Here is a 20,899-nt window from a genome sequence, read left to right on the forward strand (position 1 = left end):
TAGCCATCAAATAGTGGATGTTGAATAATTATACAGTAAAACTGGGCTGCAACTGGTAGGAGGAATGTTTGATCTTATGAGAGATGAAGTATCTTGAAGACTACAAATTCTGTGTGGGCTGGGGTGTATATGTGTGTGTGTGTCATATACCTGCATCTATCTTTATCTATCTATTTATCTATCATCATCATCATCATCGTCATCAATCATTTATCATCTATGTATCTATGTATAAATTTGTGTTAGTCTGCTCTGGCTGCCATAACAAAATATCACAGACTAAGTGGCTTAAACATCAGATATCTATTTTCTCACAGTTCTAGAAGTCCAAGATCAAGGTGCTGGCAGAGTTGGTTTCTGGTGAGACCTCTCTTCCTGACTCCTTCTGGCTTTGCAGATATCTGTCTTGCTGTGTCTTCACATGGCCCTTCCTCTGTGTGCATGAAGAAAGATAGAGAGGGCTCTGGTGTCTCCTCTTCTTCTTAGAAAGACACCAGTCCAATTCAATTAAGGGCCACCCTTATGACCTCATTTAACCATAATTATCTCCTTAAAGGTCCTATCTCCAAGTATAGTCACATTGAATTTTGAGAGAATACAATTCAGTCCATTATACTATCTAATCAGACAATTTGGAAGCTCTCTCCCATTAAATAGAATGTGTTATTAAAAAAATCTTAATACTGATGTATATTTCATGAAGAAATAGTATATATGTGGATAGAACAAAGCTTTTTGGTTGTTTCCAATTTGGTAGCTGGAACAAAGCATATACAACAGAACATCAGCAATGCCACTATCAACCACACAAAAATGGAAACAGATGTTTAGAACAAACTGTTTATGTAGAGATAGTACATTAAAAGATTTTGATCCCACTTAGATCAACTGGTCACGATCGCATCCTCATGATCCTGGCTAGACCGTTTCTCCTTTCTCATCAACAGGCCTGGGAGCTGAAGGCCTAACTGCCCTGCCTTCACATGTGTCTCTACTGTGAAAAGAATGCAGAATTTACTCAAATGCTGTTCACTATGTTCCTAGAGAACACACAGACTCAGGCACAGAGGAACTTGGCAGAACTTTCACCCAGCCTGATGTCCCCTATAACCCAGCCTCTTGGGATGCTGAGCCCTGGAGGGAAAGAGGTAGCATGGCTGGAGATAACAGAGATAATGACACAGGCTGCTTCTCAGGGTCTCTGTGACCCACTATGGGTACAGAGCTAGTGGTCTACGGCTGACAATGCACAAGGGACATTCTCATAGTTTTCTGCAGCATCTTCAGGATCCCTGTCTTGATTGATGGCCAGCCCTGCAGAATCATCTAGATGTGCCTTCTTCAACTCTGAATAGATGACTGCAGGCTCCTGGTGGAAAAAAAAAAAAAAAAAAAAACCAAAACACAAATAGTAAGTACCTAAATGTAGGTGAGGAAAAGCAGAGAGGAAAGCAATCCAGGAAATATAACCCACCTTATCCTCCCAGTGTTTCTTTGGTGAATTTGCTGTTGGATGGGAAGAGGAAAGAAAAGTATTAAACTGTGGGTAATACACTGTAACTTACAACCTATTCACAGTGCATTCCAAGCCAATCTTTCCTCTGCTGACTCATTTCCTAGCTGTCTCCTCTGCTGAATTCTTCCAAGCCCTCACAGACCAAGAATCTCATCCTCACACTTGTAAACAATAAAGCCTTTCCTCTGCCCATAAAATGCCCAGAATGATTTTCTTGAAAATATCTTCCTTTTTCCACTGCTCATCACAACCCCAGCACAGCAATTCTGTTATTTCCACCTCCCTACCTCTATTTAGGGCCTCAATGGCTACATTGATCATCTGGGAGAAGGAAATAAATATGATTCACTTCACTTTGCACAGAGAAATTGGAGGAGGCAGCTCCAACAGGGACTTGGCATTCTAAGGCCAAACAGAAAATGCCCAGTAAGCCAAAGATATGCAGTGCTAACATTGAGAAAATTCAGTGTGTGTATTTCTCCTATCCTTCCAAGGGATTCTCTGGATCTCTTTCATTTAGTTATTCAGCCAATAAGCATTCAGTGAACAATGACCTTCTATTAAGCATTGGTAAGCCATAAAGAGGCAAAAATGACATAAACTCAGTCCATACAATTAAGAATCTTATCATTTTTAAGGAGAGAAATAGACATGGAAACAAATGCAACAAGTATTATGAGCACTAAGATAAAAATACATATTAAACTATGCTGTTGCCACAAAGGGTAATCAATTCCTCTCAGGTTAGGAGATAGGGAAGGTCGGTGGGAACTATTGAGTTTCGCGATGGTAACTGAAATATTTCTTGAAATGTGAGCAAGGGTCACAGACAAACTAGAGGCAAGAACATTACAAGACAAATAAGAAGCACGAGCACCAAAGCACAAAACAACCCAGTTTGATCAAGCAAATGTTAAGAGTTCAATATGGCTAAAGTAAGGACATAAGGCAGAGCTTAGAGGAGGGACAAAATCACAGGGGGAGGCAAGGGTCATGCTTTAAAATGGAGAATCACTGAGGGTAGTTAACCTAGACAATGATGTGATCAATTGTGCATCTCAGAGGGATCATGCAGGAAACAGGTCGTTAGAAGGTTGAAAGGAGAATGAGATTAGAAATAAAGAGACCAGTTAAGAGAATTACAATTGTCTACACATTACATAATTAAAGGCTTAATTTAGCAATTATGTTCATTCATTCATTAAAAAAAATTTGAGGGGGCCTCTCATTTTCTAAGCATAACACTATATGCTACTGATATATTTGCAAAGAAATAAGGTGTCTGTCCTTAAAGAGTTTATGGGGTAATGGTGGCAGTGTAGACAGGTAAGAGGGAATGGATGTGATTATAAGATTGGTAATATAAGAGGAGCAGTTAATACCTCTCATGTTGGATTCATATTGAGATGATTCTTTGATCAAAAACCCCTTGCTGGATTTGATAAAACACTGCCACCTTACCTCTACTTGTGTCTCACCTGAATTTTCTTTTGTATCTTGGATACTCCAGATCTGGGAATAAACCAGGTTGCTCTCACCAAGATCCACTGCAAAAGAATAGATCACAGTTGGCTGTAGTCAACAACTCACACTATAAAATCTTCTTCCCAGTCACCAAGTTTATAACCACCTTCTAACCTTGACATAGTGCCAGAAATGACATTTTTATATTGAATATGACTGAGCCATGGACTGTTGCTCAATCTCTCTTCCCTCCCTGGGTCCTCCCTGGAGCCCTCTGTTCCTTAGGAAGTTCTCACCATTGCTGTGCACTGGCTGCAGTTCCATTGGGTCTGGTGGTTCAGAGTAAGTGGGCTCTTGGGGGTCTGTGTTGGAGGTTCTAGAAGGTTCCTGAAACTCCCTGGGACTGTAACTGTGAAGAAGGGGAGAGAGACAAAAAGGAGAAAAGTATTTGTGGATTATACAGAATCTCAGGAAAATCAATATCCAGGAAGAGCTCAGCATGGTTCATGTGAAAATATCATGGCTGCTACTCTAACAGTCTTCATGCGTCTTTTGAGAAAACGTCAGAAGTATGGCACAAGACAGAGCCAGGGCAGCATTACAGAGAAGGTCAGCTGAGGCAAGGTCAGAAGACAAAGGCTACATAGTTCAAGGTCCCTTTGATAGAGTAAACACTTGTGTTTGCCTATTTTTTATTACTTTCAAAAGTTTAAATGTTTCAACATCGATACACAAAGGCTTCTGCATTCCACAGAAGTTGACCTTTGTCCTTTTTTAGTTTCTTTTCAGTTTTCTACCTCATATTACAATGACCTACCTTTCCTGCAAAATACTATGAAGGCTCTTCAGGAAAAGTATTTTTTTCCAATTTCGTTTCCTTCTGCAGTTAATATTGTGAGTTGAACATTGCCAGCATTCAATAATTGTTTCCTGAATGAGTGTATGAGTGGGGAAATGAGCGATAAGGGAGTGAATAAATGTAGCCTTATGAAAGATGATATCATTAAGACATCAGTGATCAATTCTCTACTGGTGCACACTTAAGGAAGGAGATAAATTAACCATGGATAGTAAATAACATTAATTCTGTGTATAAGTAGGTATAAGTGAGTATTATTCACAACTATGATTGAAAGTGGCCTTATTAATCACATTTTTTATTTCATAAGAATTTGAAATTTTAACAGGAAATGAGTAAAATATTTTTTAATGTACATAATTCCATGTTCTATCTTGTGAGCATAAATAAAACGAAAATGCTGACAGCACAAGAAGCAGAGACCTCACCTAGGTGTTCCAGTGGTGGAAAGTCCTCCTGAAAAATGAAAAAAGGAACATTGATGATAAGTGATCTCCGTGGACAATGTGCTCTCTGTTAGAACATCCTTTCCCAGAAATCAAATTCAGCCTAGATTTCAGCTATGGCAAATCTTTGAGAACATCTGGCTCCACCCCTTATGTCATGTTATAGATAAGGAAGGTGGGGTCTGGAGAGACATTTGCACAGTCACACTTATTCTCAATCACTCAATCAGTAATAGCAGCATGAACTCTAAGTAGTTGTGACCAAGTAGCAGAAGAGAGACAACTTAATATTTAACTCTAGATCAAGTGCTTCCCGTACTCCCACTTCTCTATTCTCACTGCAGCCCTATAAGGTAGAGACAAGGAGACCGAGACCTAGAGGGGGGTTAAAATTAATACTTGTTACACAAGTATGACTCAGTAGGACTACCAGAATAACCCCAGACCTTTCTTTATCTCTGACCTTACAAATCCATTTCAACAACATTGGGTGCATATTGTCTTCTCCATACCCCTTCTTTCCTTCGCTTTCACCTAGCTAATACCAATTTATCTTTCCTCCTCCAGAGCTTTCCCTGATGCCAACAGGCTGGATTAAGTGACCTATATCCTTGCACATAGAACCCTGCAATATTAAAATTACTACATTGTATTTTAATTATCTATTTCTGTGTTTGCCTCTAACTCTCTCCTTCGTGAAAAGGTGTGTTACTTGAGGGCGCAAAACTTGTCTTAATTATTTTTCTATTTCTAATGGCTAGAAGGTTGAAAATATTTAGTAAAGATTTGTTAAACAGCTGAACAAATTAAACTATGTACTATGAGGACTAAAAGAAAAACAAGTTGACAATTTTTTAATAGGTGACTACATGTAAACCTAATTTGGAAGCCTACTCCATCAGCCTTGAAAATATGCCAGCTTTCCATTAACAGAAAAATATTGAAATCTTTCTGGCCTGCCCAGTACAGCCTCCTCCCAGTTTCCCATCTCTGCACTTTGCCTACTTATCTGTGGCTCTATATCTGTCTCACTGGTCTTAGAGAACACAAGTTATTTCCCAAAGTAAACATATTCAGCCTTACCTCTCATGGAAAATGACTGATTAATGTCTACAAACCCCATCTTTGTGAACCAGGTGTCCTGAGTTAAAATAGAGGTGTGTAAGCATGATCCTGGCCTGTATCTCTCTCCTCAGGGCCATTGTAACCATATCAATCAACAACTAATATCCTTACTTGTAAGCAGGTTAATTAAGTCCCAGGATGCATCTGAAAGTCAGATTATCTCCTCATCTGCATAAAGGAAAACAGACCCAGAAGGTGGCTATTTATAATATAAGTTAGTATTCACTAAAGATATATGGGCCAGGCACTGTGCTAAGCAGTTTACATAGATTGTCTCATAGCACCTAAAAGGTATATACTATTATTATGACCATTATACAGCTAAGGAGACTGGAGTTTGGAGAGTTACATTACTGGAATTTAATTCCAAGCAGTTATAGAGTCAATAAATATAACACTCCCTTAGGTAACTTGGAGAAAACACTGAGGCTTAAGGAGCAGAGTCCTTCACTTTTAGATGAATTTGAAAGGGCTGAGCTCTTCCCTGAGAAGGCTGGTCAATAATGAGAAGGAAGACTTTGCTATGAGGGAAGTACAGTAGACAATATTTTGAGATGTGAAAGGCAGAGACCCTCTGATTGACTCTGTCAGAATTCCTTAGTTGAGTTTGCTATTTAAAAAAACATTTCCCTTAGATCTAGAGGACAGAATCTCCTGGGTTTCTGCCCTCATGGGTCACATAAAATAATGATTGGTAATCTTTCCTTCCCTTGTGTTATTTGGTGTTGTACTGACTGAGCAACCTGTTTTTTGAATATTATCAACTGCAATACTGAGGTTCTAATGTCTGCACTTCTAGTATGTTACTGATTAATAAATGACATCCAGATAGGTAATGAGATAGAAAAGTAATTTTTAAAGTAGGAGGTACAACCAGCCTTTTACAAGTTACCAAGATGTAATGGAGAGAATATGGACTCAAGGGCTAGAGGGAGACCCCAGTTAAGACCTAACTCTAACTCTTAGTAGATACACATGAATTTGGAAAGGTTGCTAACTTCCCCCCAAATCTTCATTTCTTCATCTTTAATATGGTTATAATGATATTGGTTGAATTGAAGTGAAATGTACATACTGAAAAACAGAGAATTAGACACTATAAAATTGCATGTAATAGACTCTAAATGAATGACAGATTTTATGATGAGTACTATCAGGGTTAGTGCTACACACATAATTGTATATGTAATATTATTTAAGAAACTATTAAGTAGCTTTAAATATCAGTCATAAAATGATGATGCCATATTTTGTACAAAGAAGAGGAAGGATGGATGCTCATTAATTGACCTGAAAGTGGAAGTCAGAAGACAATGCTTAACCACTATCATTAAGGAAAGTATGTAAAGTCTTCATTAAATTGAGACCCAATTATTTGTTTATTTGCTTGATTTTCAATATGAGCCCTGAAAAAGGAAAACAGAAGTATTTTGTCTGACAGAAAAAGAGAGTTCATGTTACACCACAGAGAAAGACAGAAAGTGAAGGATTAGTAATTCCAGATATAAAGTCTTGAAACCTTATAAGCACCCAAAGCACTGAATAAAACAGTCCATGCACTCAAAGATTTCTGATCCACGAAAAAACATTCAGAGAGAAAAATAAAAGCAATCACATAAGAAAAAGACAAGGATGATGGCAGATTTCTTGTTAGAAATCATGCACACAGGAAGACAGTACAGCATCTTTAAAATATTGAAAGAAAACAAAATTTTCAACCCAGAATTCTATGCCAGTAAAAATATATTTCACAAATGAATGCATAACAGAGACTTTTACAGACATACAGAAGCTGAAATAATTCACCACCAGCAGACCCATACTACAAGAAATGTTAAAAGAAATCTTTTAGGTGGAAAGAAAATGATACCAGATGAACATATGGATATACAAAAAGGAATGAAGAACATTGGAAGTGGTAATTTTATGAGTAAATGTATAATATTTTTAAATTATATGTAAGCTTCTTTAAAAGATAATTGTTTACAAAATTAATAACAATGTAACGGCAGGGGAGAAATGGAGTACACAATGGTAAGATTCTTATGCTATACATGAAGTGATATAATGTCATTTGTACGTAGACTGTGATAAGTTAGATACGTATACCATACACTCTAAAACAACCACTAAAATAACAAAGCAATGAGTTATATATATAATAAGCCAAAAAAGGAAATAAAATGGAATCATAAAAAATACTCAAGTGGTCCAAAAGAGGGTAGTAAAAAAAGGAAATGGAAAACAAAGAACAGATGAGACAAATAGAAAACAAATAGCAAAATAATAGATTTAGGGACTGAACCCTATCAATAATCACATTAATGTAAATGGTCTAAATTTTTAAAATTAAAGGGTAGAGACTGGCATATTAGATAAAAAATCCAAGTTAACTATATGCTATCTATAAAAATACATTTTAAATATAGAGGCACAAATAAATTAAAAGTAAAAGAGTAGAAAAAAGAAATATCATGCTAACATTATTTATATTAATATATTAATATCAAAGAATATTTCAGAGTAAATGATGTTACAGGAATAAAAAGGTCATAAGGATAATGTGGTCATTTCATCAAAAACACATAACAATGATAAATATGTGTGCACCTAATAATAAAGTTTCAAAATACATGAAGCACATGTGATAGAATTGAAAGAAGAAATGGAAACATCTACAAATATTGTTGAAGATTTCAATACCCTTCTCTCAATAACTGATAGATCAAGTAAAGAGAAAATCAGTAAGGATATAGAAGACTTCAGCAACACTATCAATCAAGTTCACAAACAAACCCATACTACAAGAAATGTTAAAAAAAAAAGTCCTTCAAGCAGAGAGAGAATGATACCATATGGATGTATGTATATACAAAAAGGAATGAAGAATTCTGGAAGTGATAACTAAGTGGGTATTACCTAGACATCAAGACAGAAAAAGAAATGACAAGAAAATAAAACTACCAAATCAATATCCTTTATGAACATAGGTGCAAACGTTCTTAAAAATTTTAGCAAATCAAATTCAAAAATTATAAGCAAGTTAGGTTGACCCCAGAAATGCAAAGCCAGTTCAACATTCAAAATCCAAAATCGTATCACTAGACTATAAAATAAAATCGTATGATCATCTCAATCAATGTAGAAAAAAACATTTGTCATTTTTTCTGTAAAAACTGTCAGCAAATTACAATTAGTAGGGAGTTCTTCAGCCTAATAAACAGCAACTACAAGAAATCCACAGCTAATATGATCATATGCAGTGGTGAAAGTCCAAATACTTCCCCCCTTTAAGTTCAAGAACAAGACAAGTATGTCTATTCTCAATGCTTCTATTCAGGAAGTTCTAGCCATTCCATTAAGGCAAAAAAAGAAATAAAAGGAATCCAGATTGGAAAGGAAGGAGTAAAATTATTTTTATTCACAGATGGCTTGATCATCCATGCAGAAAAATCTGATGGAATCTACAAAACTAATACAAGAACTAATAAGTGTGTTTAGCAAGGTTGCAGGATATGAGATCAATGTACAAAAATCAACTGAATCTCTATATACTAGCAACAAACAATCAGAAATTGAAATTTTAATTTCATTCTCAGAATATCTATTAATTTTATCTACTAATAAATATCACTGTCTTTATATGCTTTTCAAATATATCTCAGAGTTTATGGTTTGTACTTATGGCTTTTGTCAATTTTTGTTGTTACAAGTGGAGGACTTTGTTTTTCCTTCTTTTTGATTTCAGTAAGCTTTGGACTGGGGTTGGAACAGTAAATACTTAACTTTCTAATTTTTAAATGGAAGCAAAACTCTGTTCTCTGATTTAAATCTCAAATTAAACACATGGAGTAGTAACTTCATTAAGAAATTTGTTCTACCTTTTTGTCACTGCCACAGAGTGGCAGTGATTAGAACTGAGGGCTTAGTACTTGGAAAGGAATAATTAACCTTTATAGGATGTACTACACAAGTCCAAGTTATTACAGCAATGGCAAAAGTCACAACATCAAAGAGTATGATATAGCTACTCACCTGAATTCCTTTGGATCCTGAAGTAACACACCAGAGCAGCAGCAGCAGCAAGGCCAAGGATGCTTAGCAGCCCTGCAGTGACCCCCTCGGTGATAAGTGTTGTTTTGTTACTGGAAGGCCCTAAGTGAAGAGATCTATACTTGAGTTCAGGGCCAAATATTTTTTTATCAAGACAAAAAACATGTAGGTGGGGGCTAGCGATATATTAGGACAGGTTTTTGCCAGGTTCTGATTTCTCAATTTGAATCATTTACAGTATAATTTGTAATTTTCAAAATAATAGCACATGAGAGTTATTGCCAGAATCTAACATTAAAATTTATGCCTTTTCCCTCCCCCACCCCCATGAAATCAGTATCAGTCTCCAGACGCCTCAAGCCTTGGTTTCATGTTAATAACTCTTTGACACTGGGAGAATTTCTACAGTCTATTGGAGAAATATTTTATTGATTATAAATGTAACCTATAGCCCAGGTACCACCAACCCATCTGTGACGCTGAGTGTCGCCATCTCACTGCGCTGGACCCCCAGGCCGTTGTCAGCCCCACAAAAGTAGTTCCCAGAATGCTCTGCCATCAGAGTGAGGTTGAAGGATGCTCCTCCTCCAAAGGGGGCCCGAGATGCTCCCCAGGGTGACATTCTTGTGGTAAAACCAGTACAAGATCGGGGGAGAGCCTCTTTGGGCCTCACAGCGAAGCTCTAACACATCTCCCACCATAGCCTGGGCCCCAGCAGGGTGGAAGGTGAAGACAGGATGAGACACTGGAACTGAGGGAAGCAACATAGTTCATGAGCAGTTTTAATTAAGTATGTGTACAAGATAAGTTAATAAAGGAAATATTTAGTTTAGTTTAGTAGTAGGAACATAGACCTGGGATTCAGGACAACCTGAGTTTAAATCCCGTCTCTGCCCTTTATTAGCCCTGTGATCTTGCTGTTTTAAAAACTTTTTACTAGCTCCAAGTCTCAGTTTATTCCTTCGTAAAATGGAGCTAATAATAATTATATCACAAGCTATGGTAATAAGAATCATGTATGTAAAATGCTCGATAAATGTTAGTTACTATTACTGATAGAAATAATAACTAAAAGCAAGGTTTGTTTCTCCATATCATTGATTGACTCCTGAGACTTAGCTTTAAACCTAGACTTCCACACCTATCTGAAGTAGGACCTCATTACCTTTTACCCAGTTATCTTGCTTTATTTTTCTGCATAGCATTAACACTAACATCTATCAATCTATGTATCTATGTATCTCTCTCTTATTTATCTATCATCTGTCATTGTTGTATATCTGATTCCTCTAATAGAATGTAAGTTTCATAAGCATGAGGACTTATCGGGAGCTTCCCTGGTGGCACAGTGGTTGGGAGTCCGCCTGCCGATGCTGGGGGACACGGGTTCGTGCCCCGGTCTGGGAGGGTCCCGCATGCCGCGGAGCGGCTGGGCCCATGAGCCATGGCCACTGAGCCTGCGCGTCCGGAGTCTGTGCTCCGCGGTGGGAGAGGCCACAGCAGTGAGAGGCCCGCGTGCCACAAAAAAAAAAAAAAAAAAGAATGAGGACTTATCTGTTTGTTCATTTTTGTATTTCCGGCTGCTGGAACTTTGCCTTGGCATGTAATAGTTCATCAATAATTCGTGAAATAGTTCATCAATAATTCGTGAATGAGTGGATGACCAAATTGATCCAGATTGGCCCCAAAATATCCAGATATAGCAATAACAACATGATTTCCATTTTACTTTGTGATTATAGAAATAGGACAGCCAGGAAAAACAGAAAATCATTATGTTTTTAATTAATATATGGAATTATTAATCAATAATTAATTAATGTGAAATGTGAACTGTGAGATTGCTGATTCTGCTAAGTTGTGAGGGAACCTGGATGAGCCAATTTGTGTGCAGTGCTTTAAATATAAGCTGTGTGCTTCATTGGCAAGAGAAGTTTGCCAATGAAGCTTTGCTTTGCATCTAAGCTTTGCTTTGCATCTGAGATTGGCTAAAGGGGAGGGAGCATGGAGACAATCCATTGAATGGGAATAATTCACCCTTCTGTACATCCTTTGCAATATATAATGACCTGGGCCAAATGCTAAGGGTCTCAGGGGTAAAGCTTTATACATTCTTTGCACATCTCAGTGTGCCTTTCCACCCATGTCATCACCTCATATATTTTTATCCAATTTTTATTGCTGTAAAATGCACATAACTTAACTTTTTCCATCATAAACTTTTTAAGTGTATGGTTAAGTGGTATTAAATACTTTCATGACATTGTGAAACCAACACCACCATCCATCTCCATAACTTTTTACCTTGTAAAACTGAAACTCTATACCCGTTAAACAATAACTCCCTATACTCCATTTCCCCACCCCCTGACAAGCACCAGGCTACTTTCTGTTTCTATGATTCTGACTAACCTAAACATCTTATATAAGTGGGATCATACAGTATTTGTCTTTTTTTGACTGGTTTGTTTCACTTAGTATAAAGACCTCAAGATTCATCCAGGTTGTAGCATGTAACAGCATTTTCTTTCTTTTTAAGTCTGAGTAATCTTTCATGTTATGTGCATACCACACTTTGCTTATCCATTTATCTGTTGATAATGGATATTGGGTTATCAACAGATAAATGGATTGGGTTGTTTCCATGTTTTAGCTATTATGAATAATGTTGCTCTGTACACGCGTGTACAAATATCTTTTTGAGAATATATTTTCAGTGTTGGGGGATGTATACCCAGAAGTGGAATTTCTGTATCATATGGTGGCTTTATTTTTAATTTTCTGAGGAGCCTCCATAGTGTTCTCAATAATGATTTCATCATTTTACATTCCTACCAACATTACACAAGGATTCGAATTTCTCCACATCCTAGCCAACACGTTATTTTCTATTATTTTTATAGTACCCATCCTAATGAGTGTGAGGTGGTATTTCATTGTAGTTTTGGTTTGCACTTCCTTAATAATGAGTGATGTTGAGCATTTTTTTCATGTATCTAATAGCCATTTATATATCTTCTTTGGAGAAATGTCTATACAAGTCCTTTACTCATTTTTTTAATGAGTGCCCCATGACGCCAGCCCCTGCCCCTCAATCCACAACGGCAGAGTCCACAAACCTTATGACACCAGAAAGGGTAGAGGTGCCAGCCTGACCCTGGCTCCCACCCTACCCCCTTGCTTTGCCTGCATTGGTGGAGCCTATGACTCAAGGGATCCCAGACATGAGAGAACAGCCCAGCATCGTGGGGCACCAGGTGATGATAACAGCAACACTTCAGGAGCAAAGTAGCAGTAACTCCGGAGGCACAGGAAGTGATAATAGAGCCACACTTATAGAGAGAGGGGAGGATGGAAAGTGACTACTCTCAAACGTAGCCAGAGGCAGCTTAGGTAAGAGAAACCAAAAACTTATGCCATACCACCACCTACTGGAAAACAAAAGAAAGGCCTCTGTTTTCTAACTGTCACTACATCAAGTGCACCAGCAGAGAAACCACCCATCAAGTACCATGAAGAATCACAGTAACACTGTACCACTAAAAGAAACTGGCAATTCTCCAGAAACCAAACTGACAGTCATGAAATATTGTGATCTAACTGAGAAAGAATTCAAAATAGTTGTCATGCAGAAACTCAACAAGCTACAAGAAAACTCAGAAAGCCAGATTAATGAGCTCAGAAATAAAATTAATGAACAAAAGAAATACTTTACCAGAGATATTAAAACTCTAAAAAAGAGCCAAACAGGAATTCTGGAATTGAAGAACTGAATAAATGTTGAAAGAATGCCTTGGAAAGAACTAGAAATAGATCAGACTATATGAAAGAGAGAATTAGCAATCTCAAGATAGAAATCATGATACAAGTATAAGAGGAGAGATAAATAAGATAATTTAAAAATGAGGGAATTCTCCAAGAGCTATCTGACTCTTTTAGGAAAGGCAACATTAGCACAAGGGGTGTCCCAGGAGAAAACAAGGAGAGGGGAACAGAGAGTATATTTAAATAAATAATAGCTGAGAACTTCCCAAACCTAGGAAAGAAACTGGATATACAAGTCCTTGAAGCTAAGAGAACACTTAATTACTTCAATGCAAAAAGACCTTTTACAAGACATATTATATTAAAATTGTCAAAAGTCAATCACAAAGAAAGAATTTTAAGGCAGCCTGGGGAAAAAAGGATGGTAACCTACAAAAGAATCCCCATGAGCCTATCATCAGGTTTCTCAGCAGAAACTCTACAGGACAAGAGGGTATGGAATGACATTCTCAAAATACTGAGAGATAAAAAGTGTCACCCAAGAATATTTTTTCCAGCAAAGTTATTAGTCAGATATGAAGGAGAAACAAAGACCTTCCCATATGAATGAAAGCTGAGGGAATACATCAACACAGGTTCTGCTTACAAGAAATGTTGAAAGAAGCTCTTCTACAAAAAACAAAAAGGCAAAAGTACACAAAACTTTGAGGAAAGTGATAGACAGAAGCAGAAAATTGCAACTCTTTATCAGAATAGGTTTTAAACACTTTATTATAGCATAAAGGTAAAAGGGGGGAAGTAGAAAAATAACTATAGCTACTTCAATTTGGTAAAAAACTCACAATACAAAAAGAGATAATTTGAGACAATAAAAACATAAAAGGGGAAGAGGAAAAGGATGGAACCCATATAGGTAAATGAAGATAAGATTCTATCAGCAGAAAATGGACTATTTTATCTAGGAGAGGTCTTATGCAAACCTCAGTGTAACCACAAAATATAAATCTAGAACAGAGACACAAAACATGAAAAAAGGGAAACTGAGAAAAATATCATAGAAAACCAAAAAACCAAAGGAGCAGGCAGAAACTTAAGGGAGGCGGGGTAAAATGGAGATATAGAGCAACCTGAAAATGAAAGGTAAAATGGCAATACTAAATTCTCCTTTATCAATAATAACCTTAAATGTAAATGGGTTGAATTCACCAATCAAAAGACAGAAAGTGGCTAGATGGAGTAAAAAATAAGACCCAACTCTATGCTGCCTCCAAGAAACTCACATTACCTTTAAAGACAAACATAGGCTCACAGTGAAAAGATGGAAGATGATACTCCATGCGTATGGCAGCCAAAAAAAAAAAGTGGGTATAGCCATGCTCATATCAGAAAAAATAGACCTCAAGCCAAAAAAGATAACAAAGGACAAAACTGGACATTAATTATGATAAAGGGGACAATTCATCAAGAAGACGTAACAGTGATAAATATATATGCACCTAACATAGGAGCACCAAAATATACAAAGCAATTATTAACAGATCTAAAGGGAGAAATTGACAGCAACACAATAATAGTAGGGAACTGTAACACCCCACTATTAATGGATAGATCATACAGAAAGAAAATCAACAAGGAAACAACAGCCTTAAAAGATACATTAGACCAGATGGACTTGATAAATTTATACAGAACATTCCATTCAAATGCAGTAAAATACACATACTTCTTAAGTGCTCATGAAACTTTCTCAAGAATAGACGATATGTTGGAACACAAAACAAGTCTCAATGAATTTAAGAAGATTGAAATCATATCAACCATCTTGCCTGATCACAATGGTATGAAACTAGAGATCAACCACAAGAAGAAAGCTGGAAAATCACAAATATGTGGAGACTAAACAACAAGCTGCTAAACAACTATTGGATCAAACAAGAAATCAAAGGTGAATTGAAAGAATACCTGAAGACAAATGAAAATGAAAATATGACATACCAAAATTTAACTTTGCACATAAAGGAACTAGAAAAAGAAGAACAAATGAAGCCAAAAGTCAGTAGGAGGAAGGAAATGATAAAGATTCAAAGAGAAATGAAATATACACTAAAAAGAAAATAGAAAATATTGATAAAAACTAAGACCTGGTTCTTTTAAAAGACAGACAAAATTGCCAAACCTTTAACTAGATTCACTAAGAAAAATGAGAGAAGTCTCTGATAAATAAAATCAGAAACGAAAGAGGAGCTATAACAATGAATGCCCAGAAATACAAAGGATTATACAAGAATACTGTGGACAGTTATATGCCAACAAATTGAGCAACCTAGAATAAATGGACAAATTCTTAGAATCACACAACCTTCCGAGACTGAATCATAAAAAAGTAAAATCTGAATGACCAATCACTAAGAAAGAGACTGAAATAGAAATCCAAAACCTCCCAAGAATAAAAGCACAGGACCAGATGACTTCACAGGTGAATTCTACCAAACATTCAAAGGTGCTGTAAATCCTATCTTTCTCAAAATATTCAAAAAAACTGAAGAGAAGGGAATACTTCCTAACTTATTTTACAAGGCCAACATCACCCTGATACCAAAACCAAGGACAACACACAAAAAAGAAAATTACAGGCCAATATCTCAGAAAACATAGATGCAAAAATCCTCAACAGAATATTAACAAACCAAATACAACAGTACTTTAAAAGGATCATACACCATGGTCACGTGGGATTTACTCCATGTATGCAAGAGTAGTTCAACATTTGTAAATCAATCAACATGATACATCACATCAATAAAATAAAAAATAAAAATCATATGATCATCTTGATAAATGCAGAAAAACCATTAGGAATGGCCTAAGTTCCTGAATGTATAGTCAGAAGAAAGAATCCCAGGACTCTCAGGTAGAGGAAGAAAAAGTGGGGAGTCTGCTGGAATGTCACACCAGCAAATAGCCCCCAAAAGAAGACACAGTCGTCTGTTCTGGGCTGTAATTGCTGCAGGCATCCCTACTCACCTGTGACATTGAGAGTCACTCTGTCACTGAGCTGGACCCCGAGGCCATTGTCAGCCTCACAGGAGTAGTTTCCAAAATGTTCTGCAGTCAGAGAGAGGTTGAAAGACACTCCTCCTCCAGAGGAAGCTGAGCTGCTCCCCAGGCTGACATCCTCATGATAAAATCGGTACAGGATCGGGGGAGAGCCTCTCTGGGCCTCACAGTGAAGCTCCATCATGTCCCCCACCACAGCCTGGGCCCCAGGAGCCCTGAGGGTGAGGACAGGGCGAGACACTGGAACTGAGAGAGACAGTAGACTGTCAGAGGACTCTGATGCTGTGACAGACTCATAACCCCACTCAAGAAACTTAAATATAGATATATCTCTTGAACCATGAAGAGTAATCCTGGATAATTTTGTTTTCATCACTACGGTCCTCTCCACAAGTAAAATATCTTCAACTTTTGTCATCTTTGCCATTCCTTGGTTAGCTTCTAAATCTTCACAACTCTGTTCCTTTGCCTTCTTCCAAAGAGCCTCATGGCTGATAGAAAGCCTAAACCCTGGCTTGTGAACTGAGGCTGAATAGAAGGAATTGGGAACTTACTTCTCAGTGTGACTCTGATCAGTTCACTGAGGATGGGACCGTGAATGTTGTCAGCTGCACAGTAGTATCTCCCAGCATCACGCTCCTTCACAGTGAGTATCTGCAGCTCTGCCGACAAGGAACGCTGGGTCTTTGTTCCCAAACTTCTCACTGTGCCCTCTCTGTGCCAGGAGAATGTGACAGTCCCTGTACCCTTGGCTACTGAGCAGATAAGGAGCAGATTTTCTCCTTCAATCAGCTGCCCCTCGGGGGGCTGGATCTCTAGATTTACAGCAGACACAGGGACTCCTGGGAGGACACAAGATGACACATGAGGGTTCTCATGGCAGAAACTTCAGGGTCAAGCAGAAGGCTGGTTCTGTTACGAACAAGCCAATAGCAGCAGGTACAATAAGCAGGGGTCCAAAGTGGGCAATAAGGAATTAATTGTGCATGTTATTATAAAGGCAGAAACACCCTTCTCACCACATACAACAGTTCCCATTCTTGGGGAGTGTGGGGACTAGGCTCCTGATCTTCTTAAACCTAATGCTGACTGCAGTCACATTTTATTTACATTTATATCTAAGGAATCTTTGGTGCACCGATGGATCACAAAATAAGAGTGAACCCTGAGAATATTACTTCTATCCTGAAATTCAAACCACTTTCCTATCCTTCAAGGCTCTTCTCCAGTCTCACCTCCATCTTCCCACATTCTTTTCTGGTTATTCCAGTTCATGTTTATCTTCCACTTTTGTTTTGGAGCATGTTTAGGTCAATAAACGGAAGCAGCATAGGGACCTCTAAAGACTGCCTGTGGTCATCTGTGCTTCTAGTTATCTGTTGACTCTTGACAGAACATATCCTGTATGGCTCTGTAACCCCCCACAGGGTTGGGGACACAGTAACTGATCAATAACTGTTATTAACTGAGTTAGATGGAAGAGAATGTTCTAGGGACATTAGGCCAGTGTTGAACCTGAAGAGAGAAGGATACCAGGACAGCTGAAATTCTCCTCTCTGTTATGTTCAGTGTCCTAGGGAGCAGGAAATGTCATTGCTCTGCTCTCCTCTCCCCGGCTCTGACTCTGGAAGTGCAGCTCCACAGACACTCACTCTGCACATGTATCTGGGATCTCAAGCTTCTTTTCCTGACACGGTGAGTCACTGTCTCTGCCTGGCACCAGTAAGAGCTTGAGTCTTCACTCCACATGGTAGGTAAATAGAGCTCTGGGGAGCTGCTCCAGCCTGATCCCAAGGCCTGGTCTTCTCTGAAGAAGCAGAATTGAAGCTGAATGTATGACCGCTGTGGAGGGAGCCAAGTCTCACATTTCAGGGTCACTGGTCTCCCCTCTATGGGCTGGGAGGGTCTGGCTGTCAGCACAGGAGGGGGAAACAGCTCTAGAGAGAAGAACAAACACATTTCCCAAGGTAGTGAGGCTCAGGGCTCCTGGAAAGATGCACGTGTGCTTTCAGCACCAGCTATCAGAACACAGAGACCCAAGTAGGTGGAACCACTTCCCATCTCCCTCCCATGACTGGAGGATTTTCATGAAATCCCCACTGATGAGCCCCTTCCTAAATCATCACACAGTTTCCCTGCCAAGTCCTATTACCCACAGGAGGGCAGCCATTACCTTGAACTTGAATTGTTAGAGGTTTTGAAATTTCTTTCCTTGTGTTTCCCCAAAAGGCTTTTCTAGAAGCAGTACAATGATATTTGCCATTGTCCCTGGAGACTGAATTTAGTGTGAAGTTTGATGTATAGCTCTTACTAATTTTTTTTCCATTTTTGTAAAAAACTGTTTCACTTGTTGCTTCTCTCCCCTGGCATCTCAGAACAACATCATCTCCTTCAAAGACAGGGTGTGGAGCCTGAATGATCAGTCTTTCTGCAAAGAGTGGAGGAATGCAATCAATTTATTTACTGATGCTTGTTTCTTCAAACTCTCATTTCTGGCCATGAAGAAAGAGCTGCAATCCTATACATACCTGAAAATGTCCTCCATCAACATTTCCACATGATCCCAAAACCCAGTTCTTACTTGTCTTAAGATAATGAACTAATTTCCAGAAAATATCCTTAAGAAATCCCCATACATATTGTTAAAAGAGAAGTTTTATACCAGACCTTTCTTCAGACCCAAGTCCCTTTTTCCTGGTGACTTCTGACTTACCAGTACTTTTCTGGATGGAGAGGATGGACAAGGCAGCATCCTGTTGCTGCCCTATCTCCTTATTTTCCCCACTGGGGTCAATACCTCAAATATCCTCATGCCTGTTTACAGCCCTGCCTAGGCTCCCTGCATTAGCCTAGCCCTTAGACATGCTGCCCAGTGGTTTAATTTCAGAGACTCCCTCCTTTCTTTCCTCACCAGATAAAAAATCCATATGTACGGGGTCACTGGGAGAAGATCTTCGAGTCTTGCATTTGTAATATCCAGTCTCGTGTATTTGGATCTCTTCATATTTATTATCCAACAAATGATCATTATGATACCAAGATATGTCTCCTTGGGCTGGAGAAAGGGAATCCCTGCATGTGAGAGTCACTCTGTTGTTTTTGAAGTTTGTGGACCATGGAGGATTGAGGAGAAGAAAAGCTTTTGGAGTTACTCCTGAATAGGAAATGGAAATATGAAGGCAGGTAAAGGTGAACGAGAGGTGGGTGGAGCATAAGGAAAGGCCCAGCTGCAACTAGGAGTTTTTCTGGGCTAATTCCTATTAGGACCAGGGTTGGAAATGGAGCAGACACAACTTGGGGAACTGCCTGGGACAGAATCTGTTCTTTGTCATTTTTTGCCTAGTAGCAGTGGGTGGATAGGTGTCATGGGGGATAGGTCTCAGGTTCCTGGTATGGGCTCAGAAAAGGTCAGGAGATGTGATTCATAGTTGGGCAAACACTGTGAGGGCCTCTGAAGGTGGGTTGATTCTGAAATGCTCTTGTCCTATACAGTCCTGTCAAGGTAAAAGTCAGCCTGGGATATATATACCTCAGAAGAAGTTTCTAGACTCTGAAAAGCCAGTACCTACTTGGCTATTAATATTTAATGAACAAGATTTGTTTCACTTACAATTCTTTTAAGCTTTGCTTAATTTGAGAGTCTATGGGGAAGGCAATTTTTTTTCTACTCTCTGCCTAAGGTGAGCATAATCAGTAATTGATACAGGATACAAAAAATTTGAACAAAGGGGCATGGACTGCTTGCATAATCATATTTGTATATATAATTGCAACTAACCGATGGGACCAGAAATTGAAAGAGTGCAGTGACATGAGCTTCTTTTGGAGATGTATAAAGATTTGGCTCTAGCATTTTCCACTATGAATAGGAGATATTTATATATTTCTTTGATAGTGGCACCAGCTTGGACATACAGAGGGGTCTTAGGGAATAGAGGAGATCAGATCCGAGTTTCTCTCAATATCAGCCTCCTGCCTCTGCCTTTCCTTCTGCAAATATTTCCTTCCCCTCTACACTGTGGCATTCGGTAATAGGGAAAGAACTGAAGACTGGAGAAGTCAGAGGAGGTTCTGCTCACCCACTAATGCAACAGGTGTGACCTCAGAGTAGCAATACCACTGATGTTGGCACATCACCACAGGCCTCATTTATGGTTACAGGCAGTGCTGGCTGGGAGGACCAATGCCCAGAGACCAGGAGGAACAGAGAAAAAGGAAAACTGACCTGATTGATCTCTTCCAGGAGCTGTGAGGGAGCCAAGATTTAAAGGTTAGCACAGAGCAATGTTTTTCAAACCTTTTCACTTAGACAATCTGAGAAATGTTCCAACAACCCAGCCACAACCACTTCTTTGGTTGTTCCTTCCCATTTCTTTGCCCCCATTCTATGATACCCATAGTCCCCAAACAAAGAAACAAAAAAGAATAGCCTATAACTTATTGTATAAACATGAATGACTTGTACCCACAATCCTGACTCTTCTCTTTGTTATTTAATACTTAGCACCTTCATAGTTCATTCCCCCCTGTTTTCCCTAGCCTGAACTCAGCTATGTAGAGCCAGAAAAGAGCTTGGAGAAATGGTTTCTCCTTCCCTCATTACTTGGGTACTGT

At 38.5% G+C, this 20,899-nt stretch overlaps 1 protein-coding gene across 1 annotated transcript; it reads right to left on the bottom strand.

Moving 5' to 3' along the window:
• Positions 1-1,225: 1,225 nt before the first annotated feature.
• On the bottom strand, positions 1,226-20,434 carry LOC132484332 (Fc receptor-like protein 3). The gene is given in 14 exon segments (XM_060090784.1): positions 1,226-1,369; positions 1,475-1,506; positions 2,995-3,063; positions 3,277-3,389; positions 4,268-4,295; positions 9,446-9,579; positions 9,931-10,058; positions 10,060-10,214; positions 16,253-16,531; positions 16,840-17,127; positions 17,938-18,222; positions 18,459-18,713; positions 19,197-19,439; positions 20,365-20,434. Coding segments are annotated over 14 exon segments (2,223 nt in total).
• Between the last annotated feature and the right edge of the window lie 465 nt (positions 20,435-20,899).

The sequence above is a fragment of the Mesoplodon densirostris genome, chromosome 2 (genome assembly GCF_025265405.1).
Source record: "Mesoplodon densirostris isolate mMesDen1 chromosome 2, mMesDen1 primary haplotype, whole genome shotgun sequence".
Classification (NCBI taxonomy): Eukaryota; Metazoa; Chordata; class Mammalia; order Artiodactyla; family Ziphiidae; genus Mesoplodon; species Mesoplodon densirostris.